The sequence below is a fragment of the Trifolium pratense genome, linkage group LG5, assembly GCF_020283565.1.
Source record: "Trifolium pratense cultivar HEN17-A07 linkage group LG5, ARS_RC_1.1, whole genome shotgun sequence".
NCBI classification, from domain to species: Eukaryota; Viridiplantae; Streptophyta; class Magnoliopsida; order Fabales; family Fabaceae; genus Trifolium; species Trifolium pratense.
The window spans coordinates 43,349,561-43,366,597 of NC_060063.1; the positions used below are offsets into that span (position 1 = coordinate 43,349,561).

General features: G+C 34.8%; 4 protein-coding genes across 4 annotated transcripts; 1 reads left to right on the forward strand and 3 right to left on the reverse strand.

Annotated features, from left to right (window-relative positions):
- Positions 1-272: 272 nt before the first annotated feature.
- On the reverse strand, positions 273-5,667 carry LOC123883064 (putative protease Do-like 14). The gene is made up of 10 exons (XM_045931759.1): positions 5,496-5,667; positions 5,243-5,395; positions 4,216-4,358; positions 3,575-3,858; positions 3,381-3,441; positions 3,128-3,264; positions 2,042-2,162; positions 1,166-1,258; positions 545-672; positions 273-459 (listed from the first exon to the last, which is right to left on the reverse strand). The coding sequence occupies exons 1-10, from the start codon at positions 5,581-5,583 to the stop codon at positions 435-437; spliced, it is 1,233 nt and encodes a 410-aa protein (XP_045787715.1). The 5' UTR covers positions 5,584-5,667; the 3' UTR covers positions 273-434.
- Positions 5,668-6,262: 595 nt separating this feature from the next.
- Positions 6,263-8,427, forward strand: LOC123883065 (mitochondrial intermembrane space import and assembly protein 40 homolog). Its single transcript, XM_045931760.1, has 4 exons — positions 6,263-6,421; positions 6,541-6,572; positions 6,668-6,793; positions 8,008-8,427. The coding sequence occupies exons 1-4, from the start codon at positions 6,319-6,321 to the stop codon at positions 8,182-8,184; spliced, it is 438 nt and encodes a 145-aa protein (XP_045787716.1). The 5' UTR covers positions 6,263-6,318; the 3' UTR covers positions 8,185-8,427.
- Positions 8,428-9,194: 767 nt separating this feature from the next.
- On the reverse strand, positions 9,195-12,752 carry LOC123886737 (putative disease resistance RPP13-like protein 2). Its single transcript, XM_045936029.1, has one exon. It carries the CDS (start codon positions 12,708-12,710, stop codon positions 9,195-9,197), a length of 3,516 nt encoding a protein of 1,171 aa, XP_045791985.1. The 5' UTR covers positions 12,711-12,752.
- Positions 12,753-13,644: 892 nt separating this feature from the next.
- On the reverse strand, positions 13,645-16,111 carry LOC123886739. The gene has a single exon (XM_045936032.1). It carries the CDS (start codon positions 16,086-16,088, stop codon positions 13,782-13,784), a length of 2,307 nt encoding a protein of 768 aa, XP_045791988.1. The 5' UTR covers positions 16,089-16,111; the 3' UTR covers positions 13,645-13,781.
- Positions 16,112-17,037: the final 926 nt, after the last annotated feature.

Here is a 17,037-nt window from a genome sequence, read left to right on the forward strand (position 1 = left end):
AAACTTCGATTTGTAAAAATGTTTGGTGATAAAATCTTGTTACTATCAAGATCATAAACCATATATATAGGTCAAGAAGGAAAACCAATAAAAGCATATGACTACTAATTTATTCTTAGAACTTTCATAATTATGTGAATAGGAAACATTCTAAAATTACGTGTATAACGTTAAGCATTATAAAATTATAATTTCATCAAAAGTTGATAGATACTAATATACTATAAGAGAACCAAGTTTTTGTACATGGCAAAAAGTGTCAAGAAGTTGGCAGTGGTAAGACTAACTTTGATTATCATTCCATAAAAGGAAAGTCCAAATGCATCTAATAATATATGAATGTATTTTTAGTACATAAATAAATAAAAGGGTAAGGATAGAAATGTAAATTTGTGTTGAATTCAGCATGTGAAACTGCTGCTGCCCAAACCTCATCAGCATCGATGGTTATGTGGCCAACTATTAAAACAAAACAAAGAAAATCATATACTATTTGAATTTGAAGCTAATCAAAGATACAATATTGTATTGACACAAGATTTACCGATTAAATTTTTCGACAGCAACTTCATCAACCACCATATAGACATCTATGGGATCATTTTGATATGGTCGGAACACAGATAATTGCAATACATCTCCAACCTTCTTATCCCACACCATCTCCAAAAACTGAAACAAACAAGGGAGGAAAGTAGTAGTAGTTAACAAAATCATACATTTATATTCAAGCGCAAATGGACAAATACCAAAAAAGAAACAACACTAACAACCAATCAATCAACTGTTGATTTTAGATAGAGGAATAATATAACAATTGGGTTTCAACCAAAAAACAATACAGACGGAAAAGGACCAAAGAGGGGGAATTCTCTTCACGACTTCGTTTTTTATGAGTGAGTTCAATCCCTAGGGTGGCATTTTGGGGATATGAGGAATCCCTAGGTTGACTGACATTTTGCACATAACTCGTGTATATGAGATACGAGGAATCGAGCTACTGAGGTCAAGCTTTCTCTTAATGATCACATCACAACTCAAAAGAAGTGCTAGCATAAAACATTGATCCTAATCTAGTCCAATAAATTTGAACTGAATGCGTTACAAAGAGAATTAATCTCTTGAGAATGACATTGGTAAACATATAAACATAAATATAATATACCTCCAAGAAACTGCCAACAGTTTTTCCACCACACTGAACTATGACATCTTTCAAATGCAGTCCAGCAGAGTGAGCAGAAGAACCTTGAATTACCTACACACACATGGATCATATCAAGATGTGAAAAATATTAATTAAAAAAACTGTCCTGGGTATCCTACAGATCCCAATAAAAACAAATATGCTTTAAGCAGCTATAAGACGGATGATACAAAAAAAAAAAAAATTCTCTTCAATCACAAAATACAAAGCCAACATAAACCATTTTCCCCCAAGCAAAAGGAAATAAGAACTAAAATGAAATGATGCAAACACGGAACCAAAAGGCATATAAGAGAACATATAACAAAGAAGCATATGTATTATTAACAATAAGCACCAATATTCAAAGTAGACATAATTTAACCACATACACAATTCGTTTCTAGATTGCTCCATTGATTGTCAACCTTTATAAACAAACCAATCAGTAATATTCTCAGTGCATATTAACGACTAAGGGGCTTTGTTAGAGTAAAACAGAGTTAAATTGGTTTTTCACTCAATTTCAAAATAGTTTTCAGCTAAAACTCAACCACCAAAACATGTTTGAAAAATTGTGAAAAAAAATGTTTATGTTTAAAAGTGGTTTTCTGATTTTGAAAATTTTCAAAACTCAACTAAAACAGGTTTGGTTTTTGAAAATTGCGAAACAACAAACCACCTTGAACAGGGCCTTAATCAAAGTCCAACTCTTCAAATCAAACACCACAGTAGTAGGATTTCAAATCTTGGATAACACATAAATGCATTAAAAGCAAGAAACATGAGATGTAGGTAGGTAGGTAGTATGTGCAGAAATCTGAAATTACGCGATATTCCTATACAGTAGTATACCTTTTCAACAAGAACTCCATTGCAAATACTCGGAATCTTTTGAATAACCTTCTCTATGACATATATATCAGCTGTGTAAAGGTTTGTAGCCTTAAATCCAAGAGAAGGTCGCCAGATCCCCCTGTTCTGAAGAAATATTCATTAGGTCATGAATGATTGGTTATACCTAAAGGTATTTATTATAAGATGAAAATAAGTTGTTTTTTCAAAATGCCAGTAGAATGCCCAAATGGCTAAAGATGGGAAGAATTCAAATACTTGTGAACATTATGAAGTTGGAAACTTAATAACCGTGAAAATATCAACATTTTAGAGAATCGAGATTGCATGACCACATATCAAAAGTTGGTCAACACTGGACGTGTAAGTTTAATTCTTCCCAATAAGACTGATACGAATAGTGAACTTCTCCAAGAAGGTCAAACCTAACTAAAACAGAGCAAGGGGTGACAAAAAGCAAAGATGAGGGAGAAAATGACTGATGGGACTGTAGGGTACACCAAAATCAAGTGCAAGTCTTAACAACAAAAACTGAAATTTGATGAATATGTTTAAAATTTATACAGCATGTAGCATTGCAAATTCTTCATAAACAGGGTTTTTTTTTAACGAAAAAACCAATTGAGTTGGTTTGTTTCAGAATTTGGAAAATAATATTGTCAAAATAGGCATCTATATGCTACATTCTTATAACAAAAAATTCATGATTCAAAGCTTATACAGAAAGATTAATGTTGGAGGGTAATAAAATTGCACAGATGAAATAACTGAAACATTAAATACAGACTAATAAATACCTCATCAATTATAGTATCGTAATGCCAATAAAGTAATGAAATACCAAATTAATAGCTTGTAGTAGGTAATCTTCATCAAAAGGCAACAGTAATAATTTATTACAATTATGAAATTCTTACTAAAAATCTCTCAACTGCAACATCGACACATACAAGTACCCAAATACACAATAACTGAAAAATATTGTTTTGTTACCAAGTGCATATAGACCTAAGTGAGCAACTAAATAATGCACTATTAATAAATACAAACAATAAAATTAGATTGATAAACACAATGGTAACATACCCGTATCTTTTGTAATGCTCCCAGCATTTGTGAGCTATATTTATAGGCAAAAATGGGGTAGGGAATCCAAAATCATAATAAAATGTAATACCAATCACTTCTCCCGACATATTTATGAGCGCACCACCCTCACCACACTACCACAAAAACAAATGTTAATAAGAATGGGAGAGAAGCTATAGGGGATGAGCTATCAATGTCAAAAAGAGTCGCAAAAACAATAAAAATGCAAATAGAATGGGAGAGAAAATACTCTTGTGGTCTTGCAAGTCCCCATGAAAACCTCCTGACAGTCAAAATCGCAGCGACCAAGACTGGAAAGGAACAGACAAGAGTTACAAACAAGGGAACTTTGCCAAAATAAACTAATAATTACCCCAAAGATACGATATTTTAAGCAACATAATATTTAATGTTATCAATGAGAACTCTAGCTATCTAACTAACATGAATTCACCGGGAGCAGCCATAAGATCAAACGGTTTGGCAAAATAACGCCCCACAGCAACTATTGCATGACCAGGAACAAGGTTAAAGTGGCTAGAAGGTGGACGAAGATGAAATGACTTCTCCTCAGCCGGATTAACGTTGATGTAATCATCCACTTGTCTTAATGTTGCAGTAGCGAGGGATGAATCAGACTGAAACCGTATCCAAGCAATATTATAGTGGAAATCGTAGGCACGTACTTCTCCCTCGTATGATCGACCATCATACAGGTATATCATAACCTACAATAAAGATGCCTGATCATCAAGTTATGATGATTTATTTTTTAGGATACAATTATCAGTAATTGCATGTCAAAGGCATGAAAATAAAAAATCCCAATAAACAAATTACACAGACACATTGAAATCGTTTTAATCTGCAATATAAAATATAAATAGCATCTAACAACCTCGAGACTCACTCGTCTGTTGATTAGGTTTAAGGAATATTGTAACAAATTTGATAAATCTGAAGACATAACATAAACCATGGATACCTAAGCAAAATCCAATAAGAATGCAATATTCACAAAAGTAAGAAGACATGATGACTAGTGATCCCAATTATGTTGAAGAACCACAAATATAAAAACCAACCTTAAGACTGTCAGCCAACTTATCTTCCACCACGTCTTCTTCGGTAGGATGACGAATGAGATTGGCGGATGTCAAAACAATATGACCATTATTGCCATCATTTTCAATGATCACGCCAGAACTTTGAAACAACTCTTGCTCCCCTGTATTCAAATAAAGCAGTAATAGTAAGAGACAATCAAACTCTGATACCATAACCATAAGTAGTAAATATGAATAAAATTACGACAAGTCATTTAAGATAGTTAGAGTTTGTATGTGTTAGTTAATTAATTAGTTAGAAATTAGTTACAGTTTGTTACTCAAATAGTTGGTGCAATTAGACTCTACTAGTTTGTGCACATTTCATTCATCTTTTATCAATCAATATGATTTCTTATGAGCTTTTACCTAGTGAGTATTCATATGCTCTTTGGCTCTGTTTGGGATGCACAATAAGCTAGCTTATAAGCTAAAAGCTCTGTTTGGTAACAATTTTTTAAAAAGAGCTTATAGCTTATTTTTCAAACGCTATTTCAAGTAGCTTATGAGCTTATAGGTTATAGCTTATCATTTTTTCTTCCAATATTACCTCTATCATCTTAATTGAAAAAAATTAAATATTAAAACATATCTTTTTGTCATTTCATACTTATAAGCTAGTTCAACCGCTAATTTTACCAAACATTACAAATTCAATCAGCTAGCTTATTGATAAGCTAAAAGCTAGCTTATAAGCTATCTGCTATAAGGTCATCCGCTATAAGCTAGCTTATCAGCTATCCGCTATTTTGTACCAAACAAAGTCTTTCTCTCCTATGAGTATGATCTATAACACTAATGCTATTATCTATAACACTTGTTAGATTAGGTATGTTCTGGTGTCAAATAGACAGACACCGACACTTATGATTACACTGAATGGTATTATTTTTCCAAATTATTAACAGTGTCGATGTGTAATGTCCTATGTCGATGCTTCATAGACTATAAACAAAATTTTGAAGTATATTTTGCAGTTAAGAGGAGTTGGAGAGTTGAATAATACCAGTCGTATAAGATAAAAGAGCAACAACTGAGGAAGAAACTTTGAGAACAGCTTTCTTTGTATGAATATCCAGAAAGGCATTATCATCTTCTTTGGCTTCGAATTTTGGTAGCTTTCGAGATAAATTTGTTATGTAATGCAGGTCTTCCGGCGCTGGGAAGGATTTCATATATAGATTGGTGAATAATTTCAAACATAGATAGATTAGTGGCTACTTGAGAATTCAAAATCAAAATAAAAAGGAAAATCTTACTGAAAAATTCATCTGGATTGAGTTCCCCTAGGTTATAGAGACTTTCTCGTAACCAAGGGTTTTTCCTCTTTAAGCACTTTTCATGCATTATTTATTTATTTTTTTGATAAGCCTTTTCATGCATTATTACTTCTTCCGATTTTCCAAGTAAAGGCGCAAGCTTGATTCTGCTATGGAATACTCATTAATTATTATAATTTAAACTGATTTAATGATATGGGCATGGGTTAGCGGGTCGGGTCATATTGGGCCAAATCCGACTTCATTTTCTAAGATCCAATTAGAGTTAGAATCAGGGTTAATAATATTAATTAAGGTGCATTTGATATGCAAAATATAATACCGAAAGAGAACAGTACACACGACCGTATAAGATAGAAACAACACAAGAAAAACGTTTAAACTATTGAACAAGCTTTGTGTTGTACGATGTTGGTGGACAAAAGGTTATTTTGATATGTTAGACAAATTGTGCCGAGGACAAAAAGTTGTCTCGTGGTTCTGTGAGGTGAGAGACAAGAATTTCAGTTTTTGTCCAGTCCCTTACCCTCGGTTTATCCAGTAGCAAGAATAGTTATAAAATCAAACACAGTACAACAGAAGTTATCCTGTTTCGGTCACTTATTTTTTAGGAGATCAAAGACACCCTTAGAGTTTCCAGGTAAAAGCAATATTTTTTTTTGTAACGAATTACGGTTTTTTTTGGTAAAAAAAGAAAGGCTCGAAAAGATATATATATATATATATATATATATAAGAAGAGAATTGGGTTTTGATATTTGATTCATTCATTGACTGCACAACAAAAACTAAAACCAAGAAGATGGGTCAAACTGAAAGTGTAGAAGCACAAACAGTTACAACAACTGAGGTGGATTCAAATTCCAATTCCTCCAATCCAACTTCACTGGAATCCGTCATAGCAGGTTGATTTTGTTTTTGTTTTGTTTGTTTTTTCACTTTTAATTTCTCATGCACATAACATGTTTGTGTTAATGTCTAGCTGAAATCTTTGGTTCATTTTGTTTTTGTTCATTTATTTCAGAAGCTCAAGCATATGGAAACCAAAACACTGAGGTTTGTTTGTATTCATTTTTATCATGAAAATCAACTTTGACAAGTTTGGTGAGTGAACAAATCAATGAAAATTTGGAATTTGATGGAATTTTCAGAATATTGATGAAATGCTTCAGAAAGCTCTTGATTGTCCTTGTATTGCTGACTTAAAAAATGCTGGTTGCGGAGCTCAATTCTCAGATGCATTCCTCTGTTTTCTCAAGAGTACTTCTGAAGAAAAGGTGTTTGTCACTTTGTCTCATGTTTTTCTTCACATTCTTTGCTTTATTCATTACATTAGAGTTTGCGTTTTACACTAGGGTAATTATAACTTAGTTGGTGTATGCTATGTTTGTGGTTTCGCGTGTCTTCAACTAAGGTTTTAAATCACAGTTGTATTGGGTGCTTGCTATTATAGAAAATTGTTGTCCAATATTGCTGATGCAACCACAATAGCAACCGTAAAGATATAAAACATGTTGACGCCATGGTCTCTCAATCACGGCTGCGGACCAACCTTGGTTACACTTTGTTTGGATCCTCAGGGCCTCGCAACAGCGATGCCTGTTTGCTTGAGTTCCTTAATTTTTGAAAACTATTTTATACTTGATTTTGAGAAACTTCTATTCGGAACAAAAATAATCTATTTGGTAATATTAATTTGAAAATTGATTATAGAAGTGAGAAAACTGCCATGTCTGGAAACTTTGTTTCGAGAGCATGTTTAGAAAAAGAAGGGTGCAGGTCGATGGTGGTGGTATAGACTAGAGGGCACTTGACAGCAGTAGATGCTGAGTGGTAATGGTGGAGGTTGTCTGGTGCTGTCAGACAAGAATACAAATAACAGAATAAAATGTGAAAACAAAACAATTCTAGGTTGTTTTACTTTTCTCTTAAAAAATACTGTAGAAAACAAAATCAAGGTTTGAGAACAAGTAAAACCCAAGTGTTTTTATTTTAATGGAAGCATAGTTTTTAAAAACTGCCATTGAAAAATAACTCTAAATTGTGCAAATTTGTCCAATTTTGTCACAACATTGTTGTCAGTCTTTTTACTGATTCTTTCAGCTTCCTTGGATATAACTTGCAATTCTAATTGGCAACACTTTTTATGATTTTCTTGTTTCCTTTTATTTTCCTACCTGTCTTTTTTCGATCAACTGGCTCAGTAACAGATCTATCAGCTCAGAAGTTGTGGTCAATTTCCCCCCTTCTAATCGTGGCGTCACTTGGCTCTTCTACAGATTGGCACATGAACTTACTGTTGCAACATCAGTATGATAAATAATCACGTTTCATGTAGCAGCGTGTGAGTGCATGTTACCAAATCACCATCTATCTATGCTCTATAATAGCAACTAGTACTCATTAATATAGGCAAAAATATTTAATTTTCAGGTATTGAATTTTGATATTCTCATCAAGTGTTGAATATCCTATTGCTCCAATTTTGTAGGGCTCGGAGTGTGTAAATCCATTTATTGCACTGCAGAACTGCATCAAGGCCAATCCAAATGCCTTCTCTAAGGACATTCAAGGAGAAGATGAAAGCAAGGAGTCGGAGCCAGTCCAAGAATACAAAATAATTCCTCCTGATTGGTCTAAGGAATCTCAAAAACCGGCAAGGCTTTAAGGGAAGAGCTGAGATCTACTCAAATAACAGTATGCCAAATTCATTTTAAACTTGTATTAGCTTTGGCTGATTGAAAAAGTTATAGGTTAGATAAGGCTCTGAAATATTTTCTGTATTGACTATTTAATTAACGCGTTCCACCTTATTTTCAGTTTTTTCCTTATTTTCAAAGATTATTATAGAAAATGCTGAAAACAGAAAAAATAGGTGCAAACAAGGTGGCAATTCTATAATTATTGGTAAAAATAAAAAATAAAAAGAAAATATTTTTTAAAATAAAATTCTTTTTCTGCACTGTATTGGGATTGCATTAAATGCATAAACCTTTCTTTGATCCATATTTTCGTATATATGCTAGATGACTGTTGACATTGATTGAATATCTATATATATGGATATGAAAAATGAGAATTGCCTTTTGAGATTCTGACTTTAGAGTATAAAGTCAGAACGAGCTGTATTTGAAATACTGCATAAACAAATTCTAGAGCAATCGACATGAAAATTCATTAGAAGTAAAAAGTAGCCATAATTAAACACTGGTACAAATAACAACACAATTAATCGAGAAAGCACAAGCACAACAATTGTTTAATGAATTGTTTTAAACAAAGTAGCCTTATAAATTAACACTGTTCCAATATAAAAGTGAAATTTATTCGACAACACAGTGAAATCAAAGTTAAAATAACAGTGTAGCAGTCAGTTTACATGGAGAGCCTTCATAAAATTCCAACTTTAAAGGCCTTAACTTATTCTGAATGTTTGGAAAGCTTGAAAAAGGCATAGATCCACAAGGAAAACAAAAAAAAATTAATTAATTCACTAACATGGCAACACCATCACCAATTTATCCGCCGACTTTGTTCTGATGCACATTCAAATAACAAAAATGAGAACAAGGCTGTGACATGCTACAATCAAATAAAGTAAAACATTAATGTAGGGGACTCAAGGTAGGGGTGGGGAAGTTTACCAATTTAATTTTATATTGAAGGTTGTATCCGGAGTTATTGCCCGTCAGTCTTCAACTCTTCATAAATCTCAACGTTAACTAGTGACATCTCAACGTTAACTAGTGACTGTATGTCTTTCCCGAATTGGCTTGGCATTTTACGTAATTTTATCATTCGAATAGTCTTCAAATGCTTCAACCCAGTGGGAACTGCTAAATTTATGCAGGACCGAGCTTCAAATTCCATGAGGCTAGGCATCGCTCCTTCCTCAACAGCCCACTCTTTCAGCTTCTCCAAATTCCAGAATCTTAGTACTTGAAGTTGTTGAAAGCTTCCTAAGGCACATACCATCTTTATCTCTGTATAAGAGTCAGCATAAAAACATAATGACTTAAGCTTGGGCAGGTTCTGTAACTCTGGCATCGGATCGTCTGATAGTTTTGACGCCGACATGGTGAGATCAGTGAGATTTTTTGGAAAGAGACTCATACGAAGTTTCTCCTCTAATTTTCCAAACAACCGGAGGGATGAGAGCTTCTCAAGGTTTGACACATTAATCCATTTAAGTTTATTAGGATGACCACTTTCATCCACCGACTTAAGTGTCAGTGAATGAAGTTGTTCAAGCTTCACAATCTTCTCCGCAAGTGTCTCTTGCTCTGGTCCTTTCAACTGAAACGCTAATTTTAATTTTTGAAGGCTCTTCAGCTTGTGAAGGTAACCAAGAAGAGGGTAACTCTCATACAAGAAGACGCCCCAGAGTGTGTGGAGATTTTCGTTAAATTTTCCCCTTGGCTTGCCCTCAATTTTACTTCGACAATTTTGGGGCAGATATAATTTCTTCAGTTTCTTCAATTCCCAGATTGAGCTAGGGATGTACTTGATACATGTATGCTTTAAATCTAATGTTTCCAGCTCCAGAAGTTTGCATATGCATGGGGGTAATTCCTCCAAGTATGTCCATCTTAAGCTAAGATACTTGAGATTATTGAGCTTTCTTAAAGTCTTAGGCAACTGTGGTCTGAATATGCATTCAAGATCAATAACTCTAGTCTCTAGGAACTTCTCACTTGCAATGCCTGTTGAAAGGATCTTCCCTATATACTCTCCCGGTTTACTTCCCTCTCGCTTGTCAAAGAAAAGAACAGACATGGGGATTCCTTTCTTGCTGAATGCTTGTGTGGAGTTTGCATCAAGACCATGATCATCAAAATGATAGGCAATTTGCCGATCTAAATGTGTACCCAAATACCGACCATGGTTTGTTTTGTTTCTATTTTGGATGATGATTTCTCTGAGCATACTTGGCAAACAACATGTCTTAATCTTGCCATTGGACTTTAGTGCCACTACTTGAATCATGTTGCGGTCTCTCAACTCTTCTAGGTAACTTTCTGCAATGTCTTCAGGTGGTTTTTCAATGTTCTGTTGCACCAATCCTTCTCCAATCCATAGATTGACTAATCTCCTTGATGGGATTTCATAGTCTAATGGGAAGTTTGTAATGTAATAGAGACAGTCCCTCATAGTTTCACTCATGTCTTCCTTGTTCTTTTCCCAAGCTTGCAGCCAATGTATTTTGTAACGACCATGATTGAATTGTTCAAACACCCACAATAAGCTGTCTTGAGTTATGCCCTTCACTGACATGATACACCCAAGAGATAAGATTGCTAATGGCAACCCCCCACATTTTCCCACTACCTTCTTTGCAAATTTTTCCATTTTTGGTTCCAGCTTCTTTTTGGGTCTTTGAATTCCAGCCACCTTCTGAAACAATGCCCAACTCTCTTCCTTTGTTAGCAGTCGAATATGGTGATGGAGGCTACCACTGTCAGCATGCAAAGCAACATTCTTAAAGCATGTTGTTACCACTATCCTGCTCCCACTTGCCCATCCAGATGCAGATAATGTTTTATATAGGTTATCAAAATCTTTTGTTTGCGAGACATTATCTAGGACAACAAGGCAGAGCTTATCTTTCAAGTGAACACGTACCTGGGTCATAGTCAATGTCTGGTCCTTAGTTCCATCATTTTTCATGAGCAGAACTTTTTCTTTGTAGGCTGGTCCTACAGTTACTGTCACCCAGACACGGATAGGGAAGTGTTGGACTACATCTTTGTTGTAATAAACTGCCTTTGCTAAAGTTGTCTTCCCCACACCTTTCATCCCCACAATGCATAGTTTCGAAGCATTATCATTGCTTGCAGTCAGTTTCATGACCAAATCTCGTTCCTCAATTTTTAAACCAACTACTTCGGTTGACTCATGTCTTTCGATGGTGCAAGTTTGTATCAAATTCTGAAGAAGATCAATTGCATTTCTGATCTCAATTTGATTGAGCTCAGGGCCAATGATATACCATTCTAGAAAATTGTCCAGCTCCTGAGCAATGGCCTTCAGTTGCTCTACACAAGCATTTCTCCCTGCTGTTTCTTCTGCTTTCTGTAGCTGCTCATGCATTTTGCCCAGTGCATCACACATTGAGTTCATTTCAGCTACTTGCTCTGAGCTTGTGTCCAGATTTTTCAGCATGCTGTCAATGCTTTTAATGGCTGATGTGATTTCCCTCTCCTCTGTAATAGAGGACAAGGTTGACTTTTCTGTAGCTCTATCGATGAAAGTTAAGTTGTACTTGAGCAGTTTATTAAACTCGGTGACAATGAGCTTCATCTCCTTTTTGAATTGATGCGTAACAAAAGGAATGTCCATCGTGAATTTCTTCAATATGCCGAAAGTTTGAAACCACGATAAGTAGCTGCTAATGAGGATCTCTGCATCTTTAATTATTTCTCCTGCTACTGTTCTCCAGCATTTTTCTGTTTCTGTTTCTAACCGAAGCTGACTCAAGTCCTTGAGGAAAGCATGCAGTGGAAGCAGGAGATATATGGACCATCTCTCTTCCATGCCTGAAAATATGTCCACGCTCTTCGTGATCAATTCATCAAAACTTGTAGAAGGCTTATTCTGCTTTTGGTGTCGGGCTGCTACAAAGTTACGGACTTTTTTAGCTACAGATTTATCCTCTTCGGTTGTATATTGATCCAGAAGACTTCTAGTTATTAATCTTGACCTCTCCATATACATATGGATGTCTTTGGCTTTTTCATCTTTCTTTTTAAAATGATCTGTCAGCTTACTTTCGACATCATCTATTTGCCAGAGAACATCTTTAATGGTCATCAATCTAAAGATAGCGGTAATAGGACCCCAAAAAGACCCCGGGCTTTGTTTGTTGTACTCACTGCAACAGCCTTCTGCTTTACTAACAACTTCTCTTGTTGATTTTATCCATTGATCCTGAGCTTCGGTTAGCTGAAGATGAATTTGAGATAGGTCGTCTATATCCCAAAAAGAACGGACCCGTGATTCTACTTTTTCCTGTTTCTTTCCAAGTTGATCATGATCCTCTAAGAGAGATTTTAGTAACTTTGATTTTCTCTTTACCAACTTAACTTTAGCTTCATATTTGATAAGTAGATAATTAAATGTTAGAGAAACACCCAAATACAATATTAGTAAAACCCAGAAAAGAATCTCAATGTTGGTAAGGTTGAACTCCCCCATTGAGAAAACTGATTCACTGCTTTCAGTTAGTTTGGAAATGAATTTCTGGTATTTTTGGAGTCAACTTAGCAGAAAACATTTTTCTGGTTCAGATTTGCCAGAAAAATACCCCCTGTTATTTAGTTTAGTTTAGCCGCTTGTAATAACATAAAATCAAAGTTTATGTTATTATCCCCACAGAATGTATCCGTCCGGCCGCTAGTAATTACATAAAATTTTAAAGTGAATGTTAACATGTGCCTTAAGGGGCACATGTTAGCAAGACCGAATTTTAAAACGTAAAAATAAAATTGTCAGACATGCACGTCACCGGTCACACATCTATATTATTAAATATTTTATCATATGTTTCGGTCATTAATTAATATTGTAGTCTTTGCAAGAACATTGGTTTGGTTGCCTTGGAGCTACTTCCCCTACCTCTGTTTTCTAGATATACAATTTTGAAGATATGTAAAACTATTTATTTTTTATTTCACAACAAGGTTTGCTCTCGGTGCCAGGTCTCAAACCGAGTTTCTCAAGGTTGTAGAACAAGTCCTCAACCAAGTGACCTCTCGGGAAACATGCCACAACAAGGTTCTCTCTACCTAACAGAGTTATAGCACTTGTGCTTAATTTAATTATTATTTAAGCAAATCAAAGAATCCACATTTTACTATTTTAGTATAAATGTGCATGCATTGACCCTAAACTTCCGGATCTACTACTAATGAGCTTATGCATATGCTTTATCTTATTTTCTCTCTTATCACATAGAACATATAATATATGTATCACATTGGGGTCATTGGGGTGTTTGAGTGTCCACCAAACTGAGTTCAATAAGTGAATTTTTTTTTGGCAAGATTAAAAAAGAAAACATCTACATTTTGAGCATAAAGAATATATTTAAGCACAATTTGATAGATGAATAACAAGATTTCATGGTCTTTACAAACACAAGTTACAATCGAAGGACCTCCGGTACTCTTCAACATATTGAGCTAAACATGGTTAAATAAAGATTAAAAACTAGATAAATTTATTCAAACTAATACAAGAAAGGATGACACATTAATGAAACTACATTCACTTCTTTATCAACTTTGCTCTTCCAAACCCCTTTGAGATTTGAAGTCGATCTGTTATACCAAGATGTGCCATAAGAAGCCATACATGTGTTAGCAGTTCTCCACCATGTCTTAGCTGCTGAGCATGATGAATTACCTGACAATGGCTAGCAGCATAAGCTAGCATTTCAACCCAAACTTGAGTTATAAACTTCCACATCTTTTTCGTCTTCCATTCTTTATTATCATTCTCTATCTCCACTATATTTTTAGCCAACCTGAATGCATCAAACAGGACAGATTTGCTTCTATCACCTTTCACCTTTGAAGGACTAACTTTATCAATATCTCTGTTCACTAATTTGTGCAGCATTTCATAAACATGCTTTTCATGTTGTATAGAATGTCTATCCTTCACAAATTCAGTTGCTTCAGCACATGTATCTTGGAAGCTTATCTCACCAATTCCATTAGGCAACATGGATGGACTCATAATAAGAAGATATAACATATATTCTGATAACAATTTGCTTGTTTCTCTATAACTTCTTCCATTTTCCAAAATTTCATCACCTGAGATAGAACTATTATAACATAGATTTGTTGCAATATGCCATAAAAGAATGCTTTGATCAAATTCTATCTCCACACTCCAACTTAATTTCCTTATAATTTTTTCTACCTTCTCCTTATCCTTAATCTGTAACATTAGCTCTGATTCTAAGCCTTCCAAAACTTTGTTGCCCCTATGCTCACAAATTCTTGTGATATTTTTTGCCAACTCACCTTCTTCCAAGTTTATCACCTCATTTATTTTATTCACAAAGTGCTCAAAGATAATTTCCTTTAAATCACCAGTAACAATCTTGGTATTTGTGTGCTCATACTTCTGATAGGACTTACAAACCCCTATAATCATTTGAGCAATACCACACTTTGCTACTATCTTTTTTAATGTTTTTCCATAATTGGAGCCAAACTCTACTCTTAAAGTCTTTCCAAGGGTGCTGCTGTTTCTTTTTTTCATAGCTTCCATTAAGCAAAAACTTATGAGGTTGAATTGATCAATGCTGCAACACCATCTCTTATTCTTGACAGATTGAAGTAATGAAATGACCTTACTAGTCACCTTATTCTTGTGCATACTTAACCACATCATGGTCCAGTCAGAGGACAACACCAAAACTATTGAACATATCTCAAAGATAATAGCTCCAAGAAGCAACACACTTGTGATGAACACATCCACTCCTGGATATTGATTCTTCTCCATAACAAAGAAAGAACATAACACACTAATACTACAAGTAAAAGTGACAAAACGTAGGAAACAACCCATCACAGAATAAACAAGAACAGCCTTTGTGTAGAACACATCATACATAAAACCAAGCTCAATTTCCATCACTTCAAACCCTTCCTTTCCATTTCCACTCAATAAAGAAGATCTACTTTCTGAAACATCTTGAAAACTCAGGATGAGATCTGCAAACAGAAGCTTAGAGATCTTCAAGAATTTGTATGCAGTTCTTACAGTTATCGGAGGACCATATGTGTCATCTGTTTGCGGTAATGAGATGATGTTTATGTTACCTTGTGAAGCTGCATGAGTATGATCAACATCACCATTTGAAGGAGTTTCAATGAGGCCTTCTACATGAACTACATACCCTTCATAAAAAGCTGAATTGTATGTTTCCATGTATCTTGCATAATTAGGCCCTGGATCAGGATCAGGAAACAAAGACTCTTTGAATTGTTGGCTACTTGCACACCACAAAACCCAAATTCTCTCACCAATTTTGATAAAACCAGCAATGAATATTGGTATTGCCAAAATGTTAAGATCTGTGTTTGTCCATGATCTAAGAAAGATTAAAATTGCAACCACAACTTGGCCAACATAAGTTACTAAACGCCTGCTCCAAAGTGCATTGTCTTCCATTGAGTAAGCAGTAACAGTATCTTGGCCACCAAGGTGAAGGAGAAGAACTGGACCCCACAATGCCACAATGACATGACCTGATTCCACAGAGTCACTTTTGTTTTCTCCTTCTTTATTTGAAAGAATACCAAGTGAGGTTGCTGCAAACCAATCTGCAAACAAGAAGGCAGACCATATAGTGATTCTGAGATAGATGCGTGTGCAGAACTTTCTCCTGTTTCCAAACAGTAAGAGAATGATTTGGATGCTGAGGCTGAACACAACCATAAATCGAAGCTCCCAGTTGTACCAAAAGTTCTGCAAACTTTGTGGAAATATCTGCATCACGCCTCTTCTCTTTGTCAAAGCTAAACTACTAAAAACTAGAATAAAACCAGACATGAAGAAGTCTAGATTAAAGCTTACAATTTGGATCTGTATGCATATACATTGCTAAAAACTTTGTACAAAATGTGTATAAATTGTTAATATGTGATGTTTATTGTTGCCACAAGACTCACAATAATGTCTTAATTATTTATTTGTTTTATTATTAAAAGTTCACCTTTTTACCACTATTTTGATTGAAGATAATAGGAAATTGATATTTTTTTTAATGTTGATGGATCGCTACCGGAACCGGGGAAACCGCGTGGATGTGGATAGAATATACTCTTCGAAGTGGAGAATGTGGATGTGGATGAGAAGCATTTAGATGGTGGGAAAGAGAGTACTAAGAAAGTACCCTCCGCTCGATCTCCATCTTATTAACATCCCTAAAATTAACCACTAACCCTCTCATTAATCATCATCTTTAAGTACCGTAGCAGATGAATATATTTGAATATGGAAAAGGGCATATGAAAGAATTTTTTAAGAACATAATCAAAATACTACTTTATTGATTTTAAAAGCTTTTGGTCTACTTTTCTATCAAATGTCTGTTATTATACTGTAGATGAGTCAATGTCGTGTTTGATCAGTGTCTGTCAAAAAAAAAAAATTGGGACATTTTTATGAGTTATTTAACATGTTGTATGAGTGTCGGACACTGCAACATGTCTATCTTCATGCTTCATAACATCTTAATACTATTGTTCAATTTCTTTGCAAGGCGGCATATAAAATTTTACACTACTTCCAAGAGGGAGAGAATAAATATTTTACTTTTCAACATGCTATGGCTCAAATATACCAATGGAAATTTTATTAGTTCGAGTAGAATTAGATCCGAATCTCTTGAGCAAGATTTTAGGTTCGAGTATTATGGCTGAAAAAAATGTAAAAGGGGAGATCCACTAAAGGGGTGGCCAGCCAGATTCTCTTAAAAAAATTCAGCAAAACCAGTGGA